An 18,724-nucleotide genomic window follows, 5' to 3' on the forward strand; every position below is an offset into this window, starting at 1 on the left:
AATCTAAGCCTACATCTCCAGCCTCATTTTGAGCCAATTTCATTCTTAAGCTTCTCCTACTGGGCACAAAAGTTCTCTCACGGTTCCTCAAACATGGCAAGCTCTGTTTTGCCTCAGGACCTACTCACTTCCTTTTTGCGTGTTTGAAAGGCTGTTTCCTCTTTTCTTTACATGACTGATTGCTGAAACTTATGGTCCAGAACTCAGCTTTAGCATCAGTCTTCAGCAAAGCTCACTCTTTGCCTCTTGACTTGAGTAAATCCAATGATACATGGAAACTGAGATCTTCCCTTTCCACACCTGTAATAATTCAATTATTTTGAGTTATTATTATTTTGGAGACAGCGTCTTGCTCTGTTGCCCAGGCTTGGCAAGAGAGTGAGCAAGATCACAGCTGACTGCAGGCTTTACCTCTCAAGCTCAAGCGATCCTTCTACCTCAGTCTCCCTAGTAGCTGAAACTGCAGGTGCACACCATGGTGCTCGACAAATTTTTAAATCATTTGTACGCAGTCTCCCTATGTTGCTTAGGCTGGTGTTGAATTCCTGGGCTCAAGCGATCCTTCTGCCTCGGCCTCTCAAAGTGTTGGGATTACAGGCGTGAACCACTGTGCCCGGCCTTGTTTCTTATTTAGTAACCTGTACTTCTCTATTGGATGGTAAGCTCCCTGAGGGATAGTTTTCTATTGTGCATTCCCAAGGAGCTCAACAAAGACTTGACTGATAGCTTGATGGATCCACCGTAGAGACTTTACACAAGGTGAACAAAGCTGGATTATCCTGCAGTATAAAGTGAGGGGAAGAACATAATGGTTGCTAATAGTTATTTTTTTATTTTTCTTCCCTTGATAATTTATGCAATTATTCTAAAACAATTATGTTTTGGTCAAGGTGTATAGATTCTTTTGGACCTACATTTGGAGGTAGATATAGTTCGGCTGCCCAGGTCAGGCATCCTTAACTCACAGAGGCAGGGGTAGGTGTTGCTTCTGATACCTCTGACGCCAATGGGGAAAGTCACTCTTCCCTTCCTTACCTAGATCTCTCTCTGAAATCAAATGAGACATCCTAGATGACAGGAACTTGTGGAGGCCAACACAGAATATGTTGACTCAGATCTCCTCCCTAGCACCTCCTTTCTTTTGTCTCATGTAGAATTATGAAAATAATATCTGTCTTGTTTATTGGCACAAGTAGACACCTAATAAATTCTTCTTTTCTTTTCCAGTACACAGTTAATTTTTTTAGTTCAGGTATATACCTGTCAGCTTCTAAAGTTCCTTCCATTGTTTTCTAGCTCTTGCCTAGTTATCTCTGGAAAATTCCTCAATAACAATATCGCAGCCCCCCAGTGGCCATGCTCATGCTTTTAGTGTGTAAATATTGTTGGTATTAGATCTGTATAAAGGAAAAGAGAACGGTGCATTTAGGGAAATCACATGTAGTTTAGTTGCATTACTCTCTGAGTACCTTGAGATGTCCAGAGTCCCTTTTAGAATTCCTGCAGATATTGCCAACTAGTTTTTCCTTATTTTCTAAATAAATCTGATATGTGGTTTTTGAATGAATGAATAAATGAACACTATCTGCTTATCCTCAAGGATTAGCAAAATAAGTAAACGTTTTCTTATTAAATTGTGTTGCTTTCCTGTTTTGTTTAATCATGGCAACTGTGGCCACAGAATGCCTCATAATGATATTCAGTGGCAAATGTACAGCATGTCAGATTCAGTATGCATTTCTCTCTTTGCTGGATTTTCAGGGTGTAGGGAGGAGTCACCTCTATGTGTACCGTTGTTTCTGCCTATGGGAAACAAGATCTGCGTTACAAGCAGATTGGATCATATAAAGTGGGATGCAACTTGCTCTGAATTTCAAAACTACATAACACTCAGACATCAGAGAGGAGTAATTCTGGGGTGCTTTCTGAGTTTTGCTTACTTGACCTTTCTGTTCTATTTCCATTTTAAATTATCCATTTAATGAAATGTAAAAACCAACTCCACTATTGTGAATCTTGTTTTCTGTCACCCATGGTTCACACTGAACCTCAGTTATTTGAATCACATTGTCGCAGTGATTAGTCCAGAGCATGCAATTCCTAAATGAACGAATAAATGAATGCCACACAAAGTACGGTTGAAGGGGTTGGAAATTTTACACTGGAGGATATTCAGGTAAAACTTGATGGTTTCTTCAAATATTTGAAAGACAGTTTTTTGAACAATTCAAAAGGTTCATGAGGCAGGACTAGGCAGAAGCAAGACCATTGCACAAACGTTCGTTCAGTCCAACGGATACAGCATGCCTACTGTGTGCCCTGTTTGCCCTGTGGGATATGGAATCGCTAAACAGTACGATCCTGCTCTGCGGCTTTGGGGTGGGTGAGGGCCTGTGGTAGGAATGGATTTCTATAGAGGGAACAATCTCATTGGAAATCAGGGCTGGAAATTTGGAAATTAGTTTAATTGTAACTTAAATTGTATGTTTATGTGGAGAGAATGCAGGGGGTAACTAATGGTGTTTAATGGGGTGTAGGGGGAATAGTTTCAGTGGAACCACCTCTTGGCATCATCACTTGTGTGGGTTAATATCTAATGATCTATGAACTCATCCCCTCAAGGCCTTTACTTCTTAAGGCAATATGATGACTTTGCTTATTAGGTGAAAGTCGGGAAGTTTCAGGAAAGAAAGACAAAGATTAATATTTTGGGGTATTTTTCTTATATGTTATTTGTAAGTGATCTTCCATATGTAAAAGCAGCCTGTTAAATAATTCCTTACCTTTTTGAGAATTTTCTAAAATAGTACAATCAGAGATACCCCTATTTTGTTAGACATTTTGATTGGGTTGGTTTGGACAATGTGGTCACTGTGTGTGTGGATTTGGAGGGGCCTGCATCACAGCCATTGTCTTGAGAAAGAGCCTTTGCTAAGGGGCTCTGGTGTGCCTTGGCCCCAAGTGTTTGAATTAACTAGAGGTGTAGGAAGCAGGCTCTTTTCCTTCTTCTGTTAATTTCCCAAGGTCCTAGGGAAGGCCTGTGATCCACAGCTCTGAGTAGGAAAGGCAGGCAGGGAGGTTGGAGGTGTCACGGGGCTGGAAGCAGGGCAGGCAAGACCGGGGCTGTGGGGAGCCTGTGAGAAGGTCCAGGGCGGGACTGGGAGGAAATGTCAGTGAAGAGGGCAGGATCCTGACTGCTCAGCAGCACGAGACTGGGACTGGCCAGGAAGGAGGCCTGAAGCTTAAATAATATCACATGAACTCTCTTGGTTTGAGGTTTTATCAGAGAGGCTTTTGAGGCCTGGAGAATTCCAAACCTCCTGGAAGGGGAAGTTCATAGCCCTGGGGTCCTGGGATCTTGCTTCACGAGTCTTTTACCCCTCCCAGTCAAGGCCCTGGGCTCTTGCCACTCTTCCATTCATAGGCCCATCCTGATTGTACCCCACAGTCTGCCTGGGGAATGTGAGCCAAGGAAACACATGTATAATGAGATTTGCACCCACATTCTCCACACCCAGTCTGGGGACACCAGATCTGACAAGCATGCATGTGCTTTCGGTATTATGACCAGAACATGTGTAATCAGAGATGTCCCAGAAATTTGGCATCCATGTGGTCAGAGCTTTGAGCATTGGATCCCAGCTTCGGTGGTTTTCACAAGCTTAGCAACTGCTTTAAGTTATTGTCCAAGCTAGGTTTATTTCAGGTGACAGGTAGGTGTCAGTGGGAATCTGTGATGATGCTGGAGGCCCTAAGGAGTCTCTACTGAATAGTCATGCCTTGGTGCAATCCCAGCTTCAGGTAGGGTTCTTGATGAGAATTCTCCTCCAAAGCAATGTTGCTAGTATAAGGCCATTTTTGTCTTTCAGCAACCTTTTATTTATTTATTTATTTTGCAACAGGGTCTTGCTCTGTTGGCCAGGCTGGAGTACAGTGGCACTATCATGGTTCACTGAAGCATCGGTCTCCTGGGCTCAAGTGATGCTCCCTTCTCAGCCTCCCTAGTAGCTGGGACTACCAGTACACACCACCATGACTGGCTAATTTGTTTTAGTCTGGTCTTGAATTCCTGGCCTCAAGCATTCCTCCTACCTTGACCTCCCAAAGTGCTGGGATTACAGGTATCCACCACACTCAGCACAACTTTTTTTTTTTAATGATAATATTCACTTTGGTGAAGGATGGGAGTGAGATGAACACTGCAAGCAAGAATATATATTAATTAAAGTTTTTTGTAAAAGACTTTTGTGGCCAGGTGTAGTGGCTCACACCTGTAATCCCAGTATTTTAGGAGGCCAAGGCGGGCAGATTACCTGAAGTCAGGAGTTTGAGACCAGCTTGGCCAGTATGATGAAACCGCATCTCTACTAAAAATAAAAAAAAAATTAGCCAGGCATGGTGGTGGATGCCTGTAATCCCAGCTGCTGCTCAAAGGCTGAGGCAGGAGAATCGCTTGAACCCAGGAGGCGGAGGTTGCAGTGAGCCGAGATGGTGCCACTGCACTCTAGCCTGGGCCATAGGGTGAGACTCCGTCTCAAAAAAAAAAAAAAAAGAAATTAGACAGATTTCAAGACAACTCTGATTACATATATTCTGTTTTATAATGCACTTTTGCCCAGTAATTCTCTTTATAGCCATCCCCTTTCAGGAAATGATCATATATGTGGAGAGAGAATTGTGATGTTTATCCCAGTATTGCTCATATCAAAATGCAGAAGTTTACTTCAGTGTCTAATAATAGTTCAATTAGTCACATTAAACTTATTTGGTGAAATATTATGCCTCTGAAAAAATGACACAGAAAATATCTACACAGTTCACAGAAAATACTAATTTTCTTAAACGTATGAAAAGGTGTTCAACCCTACTCAAAATAGGAGCGATGCAAATTAAAGCAACATGAGATGCCATTATCACTAGTGAAAGGCTGAAATGGTTGACAACTTGTGTTATTGAGGGAGAGAGAACGGGAACTCTCACACACTGTATTAGTTACCTATTGCAGTATAACAAAGTCTCAAACTTAGTGGCTTACAACAACAACAAACATTTGTTATGTGGAAGTTATTTTGGAGCATCTCAGTGAGGTCTTTCTGACTTGGGGTATTTTGTGAGATTGCCCTCAGCTGAAAGCGTGACTGGATGTGCACAGTTCCTTTCTAAGATAACTCACATGGCTGGCAAGTCGATTCTAGTTGTTGGTGGAAGGTCTCAGTTTCTCCCCATAGGGACCCCTTCTCAGAGTTGTCTCATGACGTGTGTTGTCATGACATGGCGGCTTTCTCCTGAGCAATGTAAGGGAACAGATTGCAGCTGAAAGATCTTTTATGATATAGCCCCAGAAGACACACACTGTTATCTCTGTGTGTCACATAGACAAGCTCTGATTCAACGTGGGAGGAGAGCACCTGGGGACATGAACCAGGTGAAGATTATCCGGGCCATCTTGGAGTCCCACATACTCTGGAAGTGGAAGATAGTTGGCAATATCTACTGAAATTTAAAACATGTGAACTCTTTGACCCAGGAATTCAACTTTTAGGAATTTATACTGCAGGATTTGCATCTGTGTCTAATGATACACACACACACACAGAGAGAGAGAGTTAGTATAATATTGCTTTAATGCAAAAGCTGGAAATGCCCTAAATGTCTACCAATAGGGCATTGGGTAAATAGTATGGGACAGCTCTTAAATGTAACATTGTTAAAAACAATGAGATCATTCATTCCACTCACGTACCTCTGTGGAACTATATCCTAAATATATTAAATGGACTGTGGGTATGTGTGTGTAAATTAATAAGCTATCTTAGGAAGGACATATAAAATGCTCTTAATACTGATGGCCCATTAGGGGAGCAGGAATGACAGGAAAAATTATGCACTTTATGTTCTTTCATATTTTTCAAATTTTGTACCATGTGGCCATATTATCTATGTATAAATTAATTAAAAAATGATTTTAAAAGTAAAAATGGAAATACATTTTAAAATAATCGGAAATTCTCATATTATAAAAATAATTTTAAAATACCATAGCAAACTACATTTGCGATACAATTTAATTTGTTTTTAAAAACATTGCACATAGGCCAGGCATGGTGGCTCACACTTGTATTCCCAGCACTTTGGGAGGCCAAGGTGGGAGGATTGCTTGAGCTCAGGAGAGTGAGACCAACCTGGGCAACATGGCAAAACCCATCTCCACCAAAAAATACGAAAATTAGCCTGGCACGGTGGCACATGCCTATAGTCACAGCTACGTGGGAGGATGATATAGGAGGATTGCTTGAGCCCCAGAGGTGGAGGTTGCAGTCAGCCAAGATCACACCACTGCACTCCAACCTGGGCAATAGAGCCAAACCCTGTCTCAAAACAAAACAAAAGTGGACTTAGGAAAAGACGGGAAAGACCATAGCAAAAGTGACAATGAATGATGAAGTGTTTTCTTGAATTTTCTCTTCTAGATTTTCTACAATGACTATCTTATTTCTGTAAGAACAAAAAGCAGACAACTTAGTCCTGGTTAGTGATATGAAGGGAAACTTAATTTCTTCGTTCTTTTTAGTATTTTTCCATAATGATTTTGGACTACTTATAAATACAAAAGAAAAAGATATAAACCCTGCAATCCAGGGTTGTGGATCAGAGTTTCCAAAATTGTGCTTGGGGATCTGAGCAGTGCCCTGAAGAGTTAGAAGCACCCATCCCTGGATTCACTCTGGCCAGGGTGGGCTCGATCCCACGGTGTCCATCTACTGGCCTTGGAGAGCAGGGGAGAGAGCTGCTTTTCTTTCTCAGGGCTGGTTAGCACCATTCACATCCAAAGACGTCAGTTTGTTGAAGCAGCCACATTTCCTGCTGCTGATGAACCTAGGATGGAGAAGAAGTCGAGTGGGAAGTTGGGAACAGCCAAAAAGACAGAGGCCAAGGGAGAAATCCAAGCACAGAGCAGGTTCAGGCTGCAAGCATTTGGAAAACAGTGTTCTAGATTGCATGGAAAAATTCCTGACTCTAAGCTCTTTTACTCTCCAAGACCACTACATGACTATCTCCCATGCAGAAAGTCTGTGCTTCTTCATTCTCCCCAGGACTTCACTAGACTGTGAGTCCACACATCTGTGAAATTCCCGCCAGAGGACCCTGGCCCCTTGGTTCCACACGCACACAGAAAGCACTCATATAAATGTAGTCTGTTAAATTCAATAGCATAAAAACAAAGGGCAAAGGAAAGACAATTCTTTGATACTGAGCTGAGATGGCTGCCATATACTGCTGAGACAGCTACCATGGACTGTTGCCTAGGTTGTACACTGCCATATCTAGTGGTGCGTCATTCGTGAAATAGACATTAATCTGCATATTTATTATAACATTTCTGACTGATGATTGTAAATTGTTTTAACAAAATTAGTATATTATGATGATTTTCAGATGTATAGAAGAAAAGTGTTTTGAGAAGGGACATCTTTTTCTAGTATGGGTCAGTTGCATCTGTGAATTTTAATTCAGTACTTAATTTAGTAGTGAATTTTAATTCAGTACTTAATTTAGTACTGAATTTTAATCTTAGTTCAGATTCAATTTTAATACCTTGCTCTTGTCTGCAAATCTAGCCTAGTCTGCCATGAACTCCTGGAGGTGGACAGAGACACTGGACAGTACTGAAAAGGCAGTTTCAGGTAAGGATGAAAAGTAGAGTGGGAAGTTGGGAGCAGCCAGGAAGGTGGAGGCCGAGGGGGAAATTCAAGCACAGAGCAGGTTCCAGGCTGCAGGCATTTGGGAAACAGTGTTCTGGATGCTGGAAAAGAGGCAGATGCTGGAAAGCAGGCAGAACCATAGACCTTCCTTGCATCTCAGATGTGCATAAGAGATGCGGTCAGTTCTAACCTCACACCTGGATTTTTGGCTTCTCCAGTTATGAAAAACTGTGTGCTGCTGTGTGTGGATTTTGAAGCAATTATTGAGACCTAAGGGCTCTATGAAGGGCAGAAATCGCTGCCTGACTAGGCAGGCTTCAGTGACTTTGTCACAATGGTGTTTAATTCTGACTCACGGGCCCACACGATCCTTCTCAGGTTGTGGAGCGTGGATTCTGTGATTCATCACATCTGACTGCTCACATCCTTTTCACTGCATGTGCATGTGTGTATATATGTATAAGTGTTCATGCAAGCTCACTCGTGTATAATAAATACACATTGGATTTCCTCCAAAATTCTTGCTGTTACAAATTGCTTTTGGCTATGTTCAGGTTCAAGGTGGGAAAATCCAAGAGACAAATATAGTTGAAAAGTGTCAGCAGCCTTAGGCTGCCATGTTTAGGGAAGTGTTTTAGTAATTAGAGTCCTCAAGTCTGAGAATGGCCCCATGGTCTACCATAAAGGGCCTCTTTCTTTCTTTCTTCCCTCTTTGCTCTTTACCTCCTCAACTAAGCTATTTGGGCAGAAAGAGCAGGGAGTCACTGAAATGCCCGGAGCCCCGGAATGTTCCTTTATGGAGGTACCTGAGACTCCCTTTTCTCATAAGGTCTTCTAGAAGTCACTCCTAATGTCCTACCTGAGCAAGGCAAATCCCCTTGCTGAATTCTAGACCTGTATATTTGGCTGGACATGGAATATCTAGGAGGAAAAGATGTGTCAAACTCAATATATGCCCAAAGTCAACACATCAGTCACCTTCCCTGCTCACCACTACTGTTTCCTCCTCCCATATTCCCTATCTTGGTGTGTTGCCTCTGAGAGTGTGCCTAGCAGAACTCTAACCACAGGGAGTGTCATTAACCAAGGATTCATCATCTGTGCTCCAAAATCTATCACTGTGTTTGCCCTGGGACCATGCTTTCCACAGGCTGTTCCCAGCAATAATATTGCTAAGAGACATGGGACAACTCTAATAACTGACTGGCTCAAGGACTTCCTGATGGCCTTGCAGAATCTTCCAGACTGCATGGCAGTCTAGGATGTTTTTATTCAACCTTTCTTCTCTCACTCCAGTACCTGGGATCTCCTAGACTTGTGGTCTGATGCCTCGCCCAGATTTTTGCAACTCTTTCTTCATTTTCTTAAAATCTTTGCACATTTAGTCCCATCTTGGCATCTTTCTCAAGGACCCAGACTAACAAAAGTAGCATTGCAAATGGGATAGTAGTGCTACTGGTCCTATTTCATCTCGAAAGGACCAGCAGTTTGTCCTCACAAGGACAGAGACCTCTTCTGAGCATAAGTTTGCCTTTCCTGTGTCCAGATGGTGTGGTATGGGATATCATCAGGGGCTCACTCTTGCCAGGGGACAGAGAAAAAGTCCTATTGAACTACAGGGCATTATCATTAAGACCCTCTTCATCAATAGATACCGTTAAGAGATTGAAAAATAGAGTTTACACAATGGGAAAAACATTTGCGATACACACATCTAAAATAAGTTGTATACACAATATAGGAATTATTCCAAGGCAGATAACCTAATAGAAAAATGGGCAAAGGACTTGAATGGGAACTTCAAAAAATATCCACATGGCCAATAAACATTGTTAAAAGTGTTAAATTCTGCTACTTACTTGGGAAATGTAAATTAAGACCTCAATGTAATGCCACTAGAAATAGCTAAAGTGAAAACACAAGACAATACCAAATGTTGACAGGTAATTGGAATCGAGCAACCAGAATTCCCACACTGACACTGGACGTGTGTATGGGAATAACCATTTTGGAAAACTGTCTGACGGTATCTACTAACCTGTACATACACATTTCCTGTAGTCAGCAATTCCACATGTACATATGTTCAACAAAAAGGACAAGAATATAGCTGGCAGTACTATTCATAATGTCAACAACACAAATGTACATTTATAGGAGAATGGATAAATAACTGTTCATACACTAGAACATAGCAGTGAGGTGAACAAACTACGATTACATGCAATGCCATCAATGACTCTCACAGACAGTGGTGAATGAAGAAAGATAGCCACAGAGCATATGGGGTGATTCATTTGTGAAATGCGTAAAAATACACAAAACTCATCCAGGCTGTTAGAAACCAGGATGGTGGTTATCTTTTGGCTGTGAGTAGTGACTGAAACTGGGCAAAAGTGTGGCTTGTGGAGTGCTGGTAAGTGTTCCGTTTCATCATCTGGGTATGATGAAACTACTAATCACTCATGTGTGTTCACTTTATCACAATCCATGAAGCTGTTCTAGAATTCTTGACTTTTCTGTATGTATGTTTTTCATTAATAAAATTTACCAAAAAGTTTCATTATCAAAAATTTAGAAAATACAGAATAGAAAAGTTGCAACAAGGCTAACCTTTTAATATTTTAATGATTATCCTTTGGTTTTTTTCTCTATGTACTCAAATGTTGCCCTCTGCAACACTCTCCTTCAAATAAAATCAGAACCATGTTCTAGATGCAATTTTGTAAGTACCACTTTAACTGTATATTTAACTATACACATTGTAAACACCTTCCCATGTCATTAACATTTGTTTACCGCATTTAAAAGGGCTGCAAGTCATTCACGGAATTGGGAGTTCTACCATCTGTATAAGAACTCATTTTTCATGTCTAGTTTGTTTCCAATTTTTCAGTGTTGTAAACAATGTAATAATCAGTCTTGTAGCTAAATCTTTGCCCTACATCTTTGGTTATTTCTTCTTTCTACTCAGGTCTTAGAAGTTGAGTGTTTGGGTCTAAAGAATGTGTATACTCTTGAAGTTGATACATCCCGTAGTTAATTTTTTAACAATCAAGTGACAGTTTCAAAGAGGGCATGATTTGAACTGGGTTCCTATCTGGTTGTTCATGGCATTCTAAGAGCAACAACAATGATCACAATGCTGATAGTTACTAAGGTGCCTATTATATCATTTATTTCCCACTAACAACCTGGTTAGGTGAATTTTAATAGATAACTTTTACAGATGAGAAAAGAGGTTTGGATATGTGAAGGACCTCATTTAAGTTCTTTCTGAATGAAGCTAGATCCAAAGCCAGGCCTGTCCAAAACCAAAGCCCATCACTACTATGATGTCTCCCCAGAGAATGGGAAATCCTATTGTCAAGATGTACCAGGGATCCCAACTGAATTAGTGATACCTATATTATATCAAAAGTGCATAATGATCATGGTGAGAGTTAATGCTCAATTCATACTAATAGAGGTCAAAAAGCAGGATTGAGAGTGGAGAGCAGAGGAGAATCAGTCAGGAAGGGTGGATGTTTATGGAGTCTGATCGAAGTTAGCAGAAGATAAATTGAAATGCCTTGTTAACCCCCTTGCTGATGACATGTCACAAACTTGTACAAGCCTTCTTAGCCATCACGGTACCAGGTTGTTTGGCCTCATTCCCAAGACTGATAAGCACATTCCACTGAGACCAGATGTAGCTGGGAAAGGCAAAAGCCAAATAGTTTACAAGAAGATGCAGAGAGGATAAAGAAGGTTTTACAATCTTTTTGGATGTGTCTTGGAGTTTTTGTGAAAAGCCAATGAAGTGAGATTGGGGGGATATTTCAGTGAAACTCTGAATCGGCTGCATCTGTTTTTTCTGTGAGCGTGTAAGTAGTAGTTACTCAGAAATGGCAAGAACACTGTGTGTGCATGTGTGTATGTATGTGTGTGAGCATGGGTAGTATCCATGAAGAAAAGGCTGGGATTCGTGTTTGGGAAAACTGGAAAGGTATGTCTATCAATAATTTGCCTCAGTCCCTCTCCTTGCTGACTTACATTTCAGTTGATAGGGTGAGTAGTTCAGACAGGTATAGACAAGAAAGAGGCAACATGGAGAAGTGGAAGAGAAGGCTTTGGTAGGCCAAGGATCTAGCCTCTAATTTCAGTTTTGCCACTGGTTAGTTTCTCATAAGACTAACACTAGCTAACATTCATTCATTCATTCATTCATTTATTTAAACACTGTCATGGCTTTATTCAAAACACAGTAACACAAAAGTATTAACTTCAAAAACTTCAAAGTTTTTAGAAGATTCTTGAGGAACTTAACACACTATATACATACTACTATACAAAGAGCCTTAAAATAGGACTGAAAACTTCAACAAAATATAAAACCCACCCTTACTTATTTACATGAAAATATCACCCACACAGCTAAATAAGTCTTAAAAGTTATCTGGAGGCTCTAAGTATTGTTTTCAAACCAAAGTACTGTAATTCCGATTGCACAGTAAGATGATTGATAAGACAGTCAATATATAGATTTCATTTTAAAAATAAGTATTTTGTAATCTGGCATAGTATGTAATGAGAATCATTAAGAACTAGAGCAGGGCATTTCAATTTTTAAAATCAGAAGAAAATGTTAGTTTTTTGGAGATTCCAATCCCCTTGCTAAACTTGTCCCAAATGTTTCAGTTCAGTCAGTTGTGCAACATTTTTAGTTTCTCCACAGGTCACATCGTAACTTTTACTTTATAACACCAAGTCATACATTTTCCATTGTAGAAGCGGTGACAGCAGTACTATACTCAGTACTTAAATGTGTCCCAGTATAGGAGCATAGCTTCAATTAATTTGTAGACACTAACTTTTTAAAAACTTACAAATATTCAAAACAAAGGGAAAAAGTTGAGATAGCCAAGATTTTAAAAAGCCATTGCCTTGAACAAGGAGCCTCCATAGCGAAAGGGGAGATATACTTGTCTACTCATTATATTTTATTTAGTAGCCATGTAAGGAGACATACACTCATTTATCCCAAATATTTTTCTACTTTTAATGGACATCCACTTGAAAACAAATCTTAATTTTAATATCGATTTAGTTTCAAATATTTTTCCAACTGCCTAGTCCATTCCAATTAAATGCTATTATTATATCTGGTAATGCTTTAAAACTATAGGAATCAAAGATTCCACTCAGAAAAATTAGAAATACTTTGCAGAGTGGTATCCAAATCATTTGAGAGGCCAACTTTAAAATTTGACTTTAATGTGTTATTAATTATCAACAGGCAACTGTTCTGACTTTTGAGAAACACTAATACTGCTTCCAAAAGCACCCCCTGCTTTTCTTTCTTCATCCTACTGATATAATCTTAGATGTTGTCAACCAAGAAACATTTATGTTAAGCAGAACTTACTGTATGAAACTGTACTGATAGTATATTCTTATGTCAGAAAATACTCAATTTCTTTGACTTCGCTTATTTAAAAACCAGACAGGACTGAAAGGTAGTTGAGGTGTAAGACTAAAGGTCTTCCTGAGTATTCACTAGTTTCCCAACTTCCTTCTGAGAGAGTGGGAGGAGAGTGAAACAAGAAGGGAAGGTGATCATAAGGGAATTGCTAAGAAGAAAAAGAATGCATACCTAAAAACAAGATAAAATAACCATTGGCGTGTCATGGTTTGCAGCCTGACAAAAGGGCTCACCTGCATGTCTCTGGACTTAGTATCAGCAATTTTTCCTTCAGAAATAAAATCTTATCAGTCACCACTAAATCCATGAACTATATTGCTGAATAGAACCTCCACAAAATCTGTGAGCTATGTTGCTGAATAGAACCTTTACTATTCTGCTTCTACTTTCCTAGTTGCTTGTGACAAAAAAGCAACCACTCTCAGTCAGTAAAAAGAAAAAAGGTAACTGCCTTTAAAGATACCTGGATCACCTCTAAAAAAATAACCAACTTACTACTCAAGAGACTATTGTCATTTCATCTTATAGAGAACTGTAATCTCAGTTAATTTATAAATAAGGAATAAAATACACCATACTACACCTGTGTATAGTGATCATGTTTTAATTATGAGCTTAAAATGACTAATACAGTAAGCTTGAATTTTTAAAAATTGAGTCTAAATAAATTGCTAGGGAATTCCCTAATGAAAATTTTTTTCTACATACAATATGATCATTAACAGACTAGTTCTTATTTGGCATAATAAGGCAAAAATAGTAAAACCACACATTTCCTAAAAAAGTTACACATTATCTTCTGTAGAGATAGCTATCATACATGCAGAAACAAAGATGGGATCACTGTATTGCACACCCAGAAACATTAGAGAATCTGGTCTTAGAATGCTCTAGTCATCTTCCTGTTCATCATCTTCAACATCTGCTTTCCTTTTCTCCCCTCGAAGACCTTCTTCCTCTTCTTCCCCTTCTTCAACATAGTCATCATCTTCTTCATCCTGAATTTCTTCTTTCATTAAGAATGAGAGGCCCACTTCCGCTTCTCCCTCTCCCAACTTTGAACCTGCTTCAGCTTCATCCTCATCCTCATCTTCTTCCACTTCTTCCTCATATCCTTCAAGTGGACCAGCTTCATTTTCCTCTTCCACTTCATCGTCTTCATCTCCATCCTCATCATCCTCCTCTTCAGAGTCTGGTGCTTCATTATCCTCCTGATCAAATCCATCTAAGTATGTGATTTGCTGCAACAGTTCAAAAATGCTTTCTCTATAATCTTCCAGGTTTGTGATATCACAGTTAAACAGGTCAAGACTTTTCAAATTTTTAAGATTTTGTAGAACTTCTACTTTAGTGAGATCTTTTATTATGTTTCCACTCAGATTGAGGTAGGTAAGATTTGGACATTTCTCTGTGAGAACTTCCAAGCCTCCAGAAATTGTATTGTCACTAAGCTCCAATTTTTGATATTTATGTAAGCTGGGAAGCCAGGCCAGTGAATTTAGTTCCACATTAGCCATACTCAGAAATTCTAGTTCTTTAAAAGTATCATTCAGGCATTTAATTTGCCCATTGACACACAGGCAATTATCAAGGACTAACTCTGTCACCTTGTCCGGGGCTCTCTTCCTTAACTCCAGTTAATCTTCTTCATCTCTATGTCTGCCTCTTGCTCTTCAGCTACTACTCTCCCTCCTTTCCCTTTCCTGCCTTTCCCACTACCCCCAACCCAAAATTATTAAGCTATTTAGAAAGGAATGAAAAGGAACACAAATATAAATGCCCACTACCACCAGATAGGTGTAGGGGAGAAAGAAGAGAATAGCAAATGGAGTCCAAGAGTTGGAACTCTAACTCAGCTGCCCCCATCTCCTTGTCCACACACTAGCATGCTCACACACACGTGCAGTTCCTTCCCCTTCAATGGCTGCTCAGAGACGGAGCCTTCATGACAAACAGTAGCTAACATTTATTGAGCATCGTATGTATTTTAGAATCTGTGTTAAGTGCAGTTTACAATAGCAAAGATCTGGAGCTAACCCAAATGCCCATCGATGATAGACTGGACAGGGAAAATGTGGCACATATACACCATGGAATATTATGCAGCCATCAAAAACGATGAGTTTGTGTCCTTTGTAGGGACATGGATGAACCTGGAAACCATAATTCTCAGCAAACTGACACAAGAACAGAAAATCAAACACCGTATGTTCTCACTCATAGGTGGGTGTTGAACAATGAGAACACATGGACACAGGGAGGGGAGCATCACACACTGGGGTCTGTCGAGGGGAAATAGGGGAGGGACAGTGGCGGGTGGGGAGTTGGGGAGAGATAGCATGGGGAGAAATGCCAGATATAGGTGATGGGGTGGAAGGCAGAAAATCACACTGCTATGTGTGTACCTATGCAACAATCTTGCATGTTTTTCACATGTACCCCAAAACCTAAAATGCAATTAAAAAAGAATCTGTGATAAGTGTATATTCTCCATCTCATTTAATCTAATCTTCAAAACCACTCCATAATTCCATTTAGTCTCCTATTGTCCCATTTTATAGATGAAGAACTGATGTTCAGAAGCTTAGGACACTTACTGGAGATCTCATAGGATTTGTTGAGAGTCAGATTTGAACTCAGGGCCATCAAAGTCCAATGTCCCTACCTTCAAAGCCATGACTTGGAGGGAATTTTTAAAGGTGAGGTTTCAATTTCCTTTCCTTTGAAACGGAAATAAACAGGCCAGGCGCAGTGGCTCACACCTGCAATCTCAGCACTTTGGGAGGCTGAGGCAGGTAGATCACTTGATGCCAGGAGTTCAAGACCAACCTGGCCAACGTGGTGAAACACCATCTCTACTAAAAATACAAAAAAATTAGCTGGACATGGTGGTACATGCCTGTAGTCCCAGCTACTCAGGAGGCTGAGGCAGGAGATTCGCTTGCACCCAGGAGGCAGAGGTTGCAGTGAGCCAAGATCGTACCACTGAACCATTCCAGCCTGGGCAACAAACCGAGACTCCATCTCCAAAAACAAACAGACAAACAAAAAAAACCAAAAGCAAAAAACCACCAAACCTAGTCTACAGTCTATGACGTTGTCTGGAGGCCTAAATTAATATGGCATTTTAGACCACAGTCTGACATATAACAAGTCCTCAATGAATGTTACCTTGTCTCCCTGCCCAGGACTTTGAGAAAGAGAGAGAGAGCATAAAAACAAACAAACAAACAAAAAACCACCATACTGAAGAACCAGAAAAACATCTGATGGCCTGGGTAAAGCTGGATTAGACAGGGCAATGCTATGAACAAGTAGGTTCAGATTTAACTAGGAATACTGACAGTATGAAGGACATGGGGCTTAGAATACTGACTGCATCACAAACTTGTGGGAATGATGGTGTCCATTCTTGCACTGCTATAAAGAAATACCTGAGACTGGGTAATTTATAAAGAAAAGAGGTTTAATTGGCTCACGGTTCCATGGGATGTACAGGAAGCATGGTAGCATCTGCGTCTGGGGAGGCCTCAGGGAGCTTTCACGGCTGAAGGCAAAGCGAGAGCAGGCATCTTGCATGGCAGGAGCAGGACCAAGAAAGAGAGGAGGGAGGTGCCATATACTTTAAAAAAAAATCGTATATTGTAAGAACTCACTCACTTTACAGCACCAAGGGGGGATGATGCTAAATCATTTATGAGAAAGCACCCTCATGATGCAGTCACCTTTCACCAGGCCCCACCTCCAACACTGGAGATTACAATTTGACGAGATTTGGGTGGAGACAGAGATCCAAACCATGTCAGATGGTACATGTCTAATTGGCAAATGAAGAAATGATGCCCTAAAAGACTAGTCCCTAAGTTCTGTTGCTGGGATTCTGTCTGATGAGTGGAAATGTCTTCCATGTTTTTATTGTTTTTCAAATTGAGATAGAATTCACAAACCACAAAACTCACCTTTTTAAGTATACAATTTAGTGGTTTTTAGTATATTCACAAAGAAGTATAACCATTACTACTGTGTAACTGTCTAATTCCATCATATTTTCATCACCCCAAAGAGAACTTCATACTCATTAACAGTCATTCCCCATTCTCCCATCCCTCAGCCCCTGGCAACCACTAATCTGCTTTATGATTCTATGGGTTTGCCTTGTCTGGACATTTCATATAAATAGAATCATAAAATATGGACCTTTTGTATAATGTTGCAAGGTTCATCCATTGTAGCATGAATCAGAATTTTATTCCATCTTATGGATAAGTAACATTCCATTATATGAATATATTACATTTTGTTTCTCCATTTATCACCTGATATAAGTTTTGGTTGGTCTTACTTTTTGGCTATTATGAGTAAAGCTGCTATAAACATTTATGTACATATTTTTGTGTGGACATATGCTTTTAATGTGTGTATATACATTATGTTAAGTGAAAGATGTTAGACATATATACTTGGTAGAATTGCTGAATCATATGGTAATTATATAGCTAACTTTTTGAGGAACTGCCAAAAATGTTTTACAAAGTGACTACTTCATTTTTACAATGTCAGCAGCAAATATATGAAGGTCCCAATTTCTTTACATTCTCACCAGCACTTGTATTTGGTTTTTTTCATGATAGCCATCCTAGTGGATTTGAAGTGGTAGTTTATTGAGGTTTTTATTTGCCATAATTTGACAAATTATGTCGAATGTGTGTTTTTTAGAGAAATGTCTTCTGTCCGTTTTTAAATTGGATTATTTGTCTTTTTGTTATTGCGATGTAAGAACTCTTTGTATAGTCTAGATACTAAATGCTGATTAGATGTATGACTTGTGATATTTTCTCTCATTCTTTGTGTGGTCTTTTCACTTTCTTGATAGTATCTTCTGATACACAAAAATTTTAAATTTTGATAAAGTCCAATTTATCTACTTTTGTTACCTAAGATTTTGGTGTTATTATCCAATAATCTTTTGCCAAATCTAAGATTATGAAGATTTAACCCATGTTTTCTTCAAGAGTTTTATAATTTTATCATCTTACATTTGGTCTTTCATCTATTTTGAGTTAATTTTTATGTATGGTTTCAGGAAAGGAGCCAACTTAATTTTTTGCATTTGGATGCCTAGTTGTCCCAGCATCATAAATTGAAGAGACTATTCATTCTATGTCAAATAGTCTTAGCACTCTTGTCAATAATTAATTGGCCATATATATGGGTTTATCTGGACTCTCAATTCTATTTCATTGATCTATTTGTCCATTCTTATGCCAGTACCACACTATTTTGATTATTGTAGCTTTGTGGTAAGTTTTGAAATCAGGAAGTGTGAGTCCTCCTTTGTTCTACTTTTTCAAGATTTGTTTGGCTATTTTTCAAGATTATTTACATTTTCATCTGAATTTTAGGGTGTTTGTTAAAATACCAGTTGGGATTTTGATAAAGCTTGTGTTGAATCAGTAGGTCATTTTGAGGAGTGTTACCATTTTAACAATATTATATCTTCTAATCCATGAATGTGAGATTTCTTTCATTTATTTCTGTCTTTTTTTATTTTCCTTAA

At 39.5% G+C, this 18,724-nt stretch overlaps 1 protein-coding gene across 1 annotated transcript; it reads right to left on the reverse strand.

Moving 5' to 3' along the window:
* Positions 1-14,057: 14,057 nt before the first annotated feature.
* Positions 14,058-14,699, reverse strand: LOC105720089 (acidic leucine-rich nuclear phosphoprotein 32 family member E-like). The gene has a single exon (XM_012456389.3). It carries the CDS (start codon positions 14,682-14,684, stop codon positions 14,058-14,060), a length of 627 nt encoding a protein of 208 aa, XP_012311812.2. The 5' UTR covers positions 14,685-14,699.
* Between the last annotated feature and the right edge of the window lie 4,025 nt (positions 14,700-18,724).

The sequence above is a fragment of the Aotus nancymaae genome, unplaced genomic scaffold (genome assembly GCF_030222135.1).
Source record: "Aotus nancymaae isolate 86718 unplaced genomic scaffold, 86718_ANA_hifiasm-v0.15.2.pri h1tg000059l, whole genome shotgun sequence".
Classification (NCBI taxonomy): Eukaryota; Metazoa; Chordata; class Mammalia; order Primates; family Aotidae; genus Aotus; species Aotus nancymaae.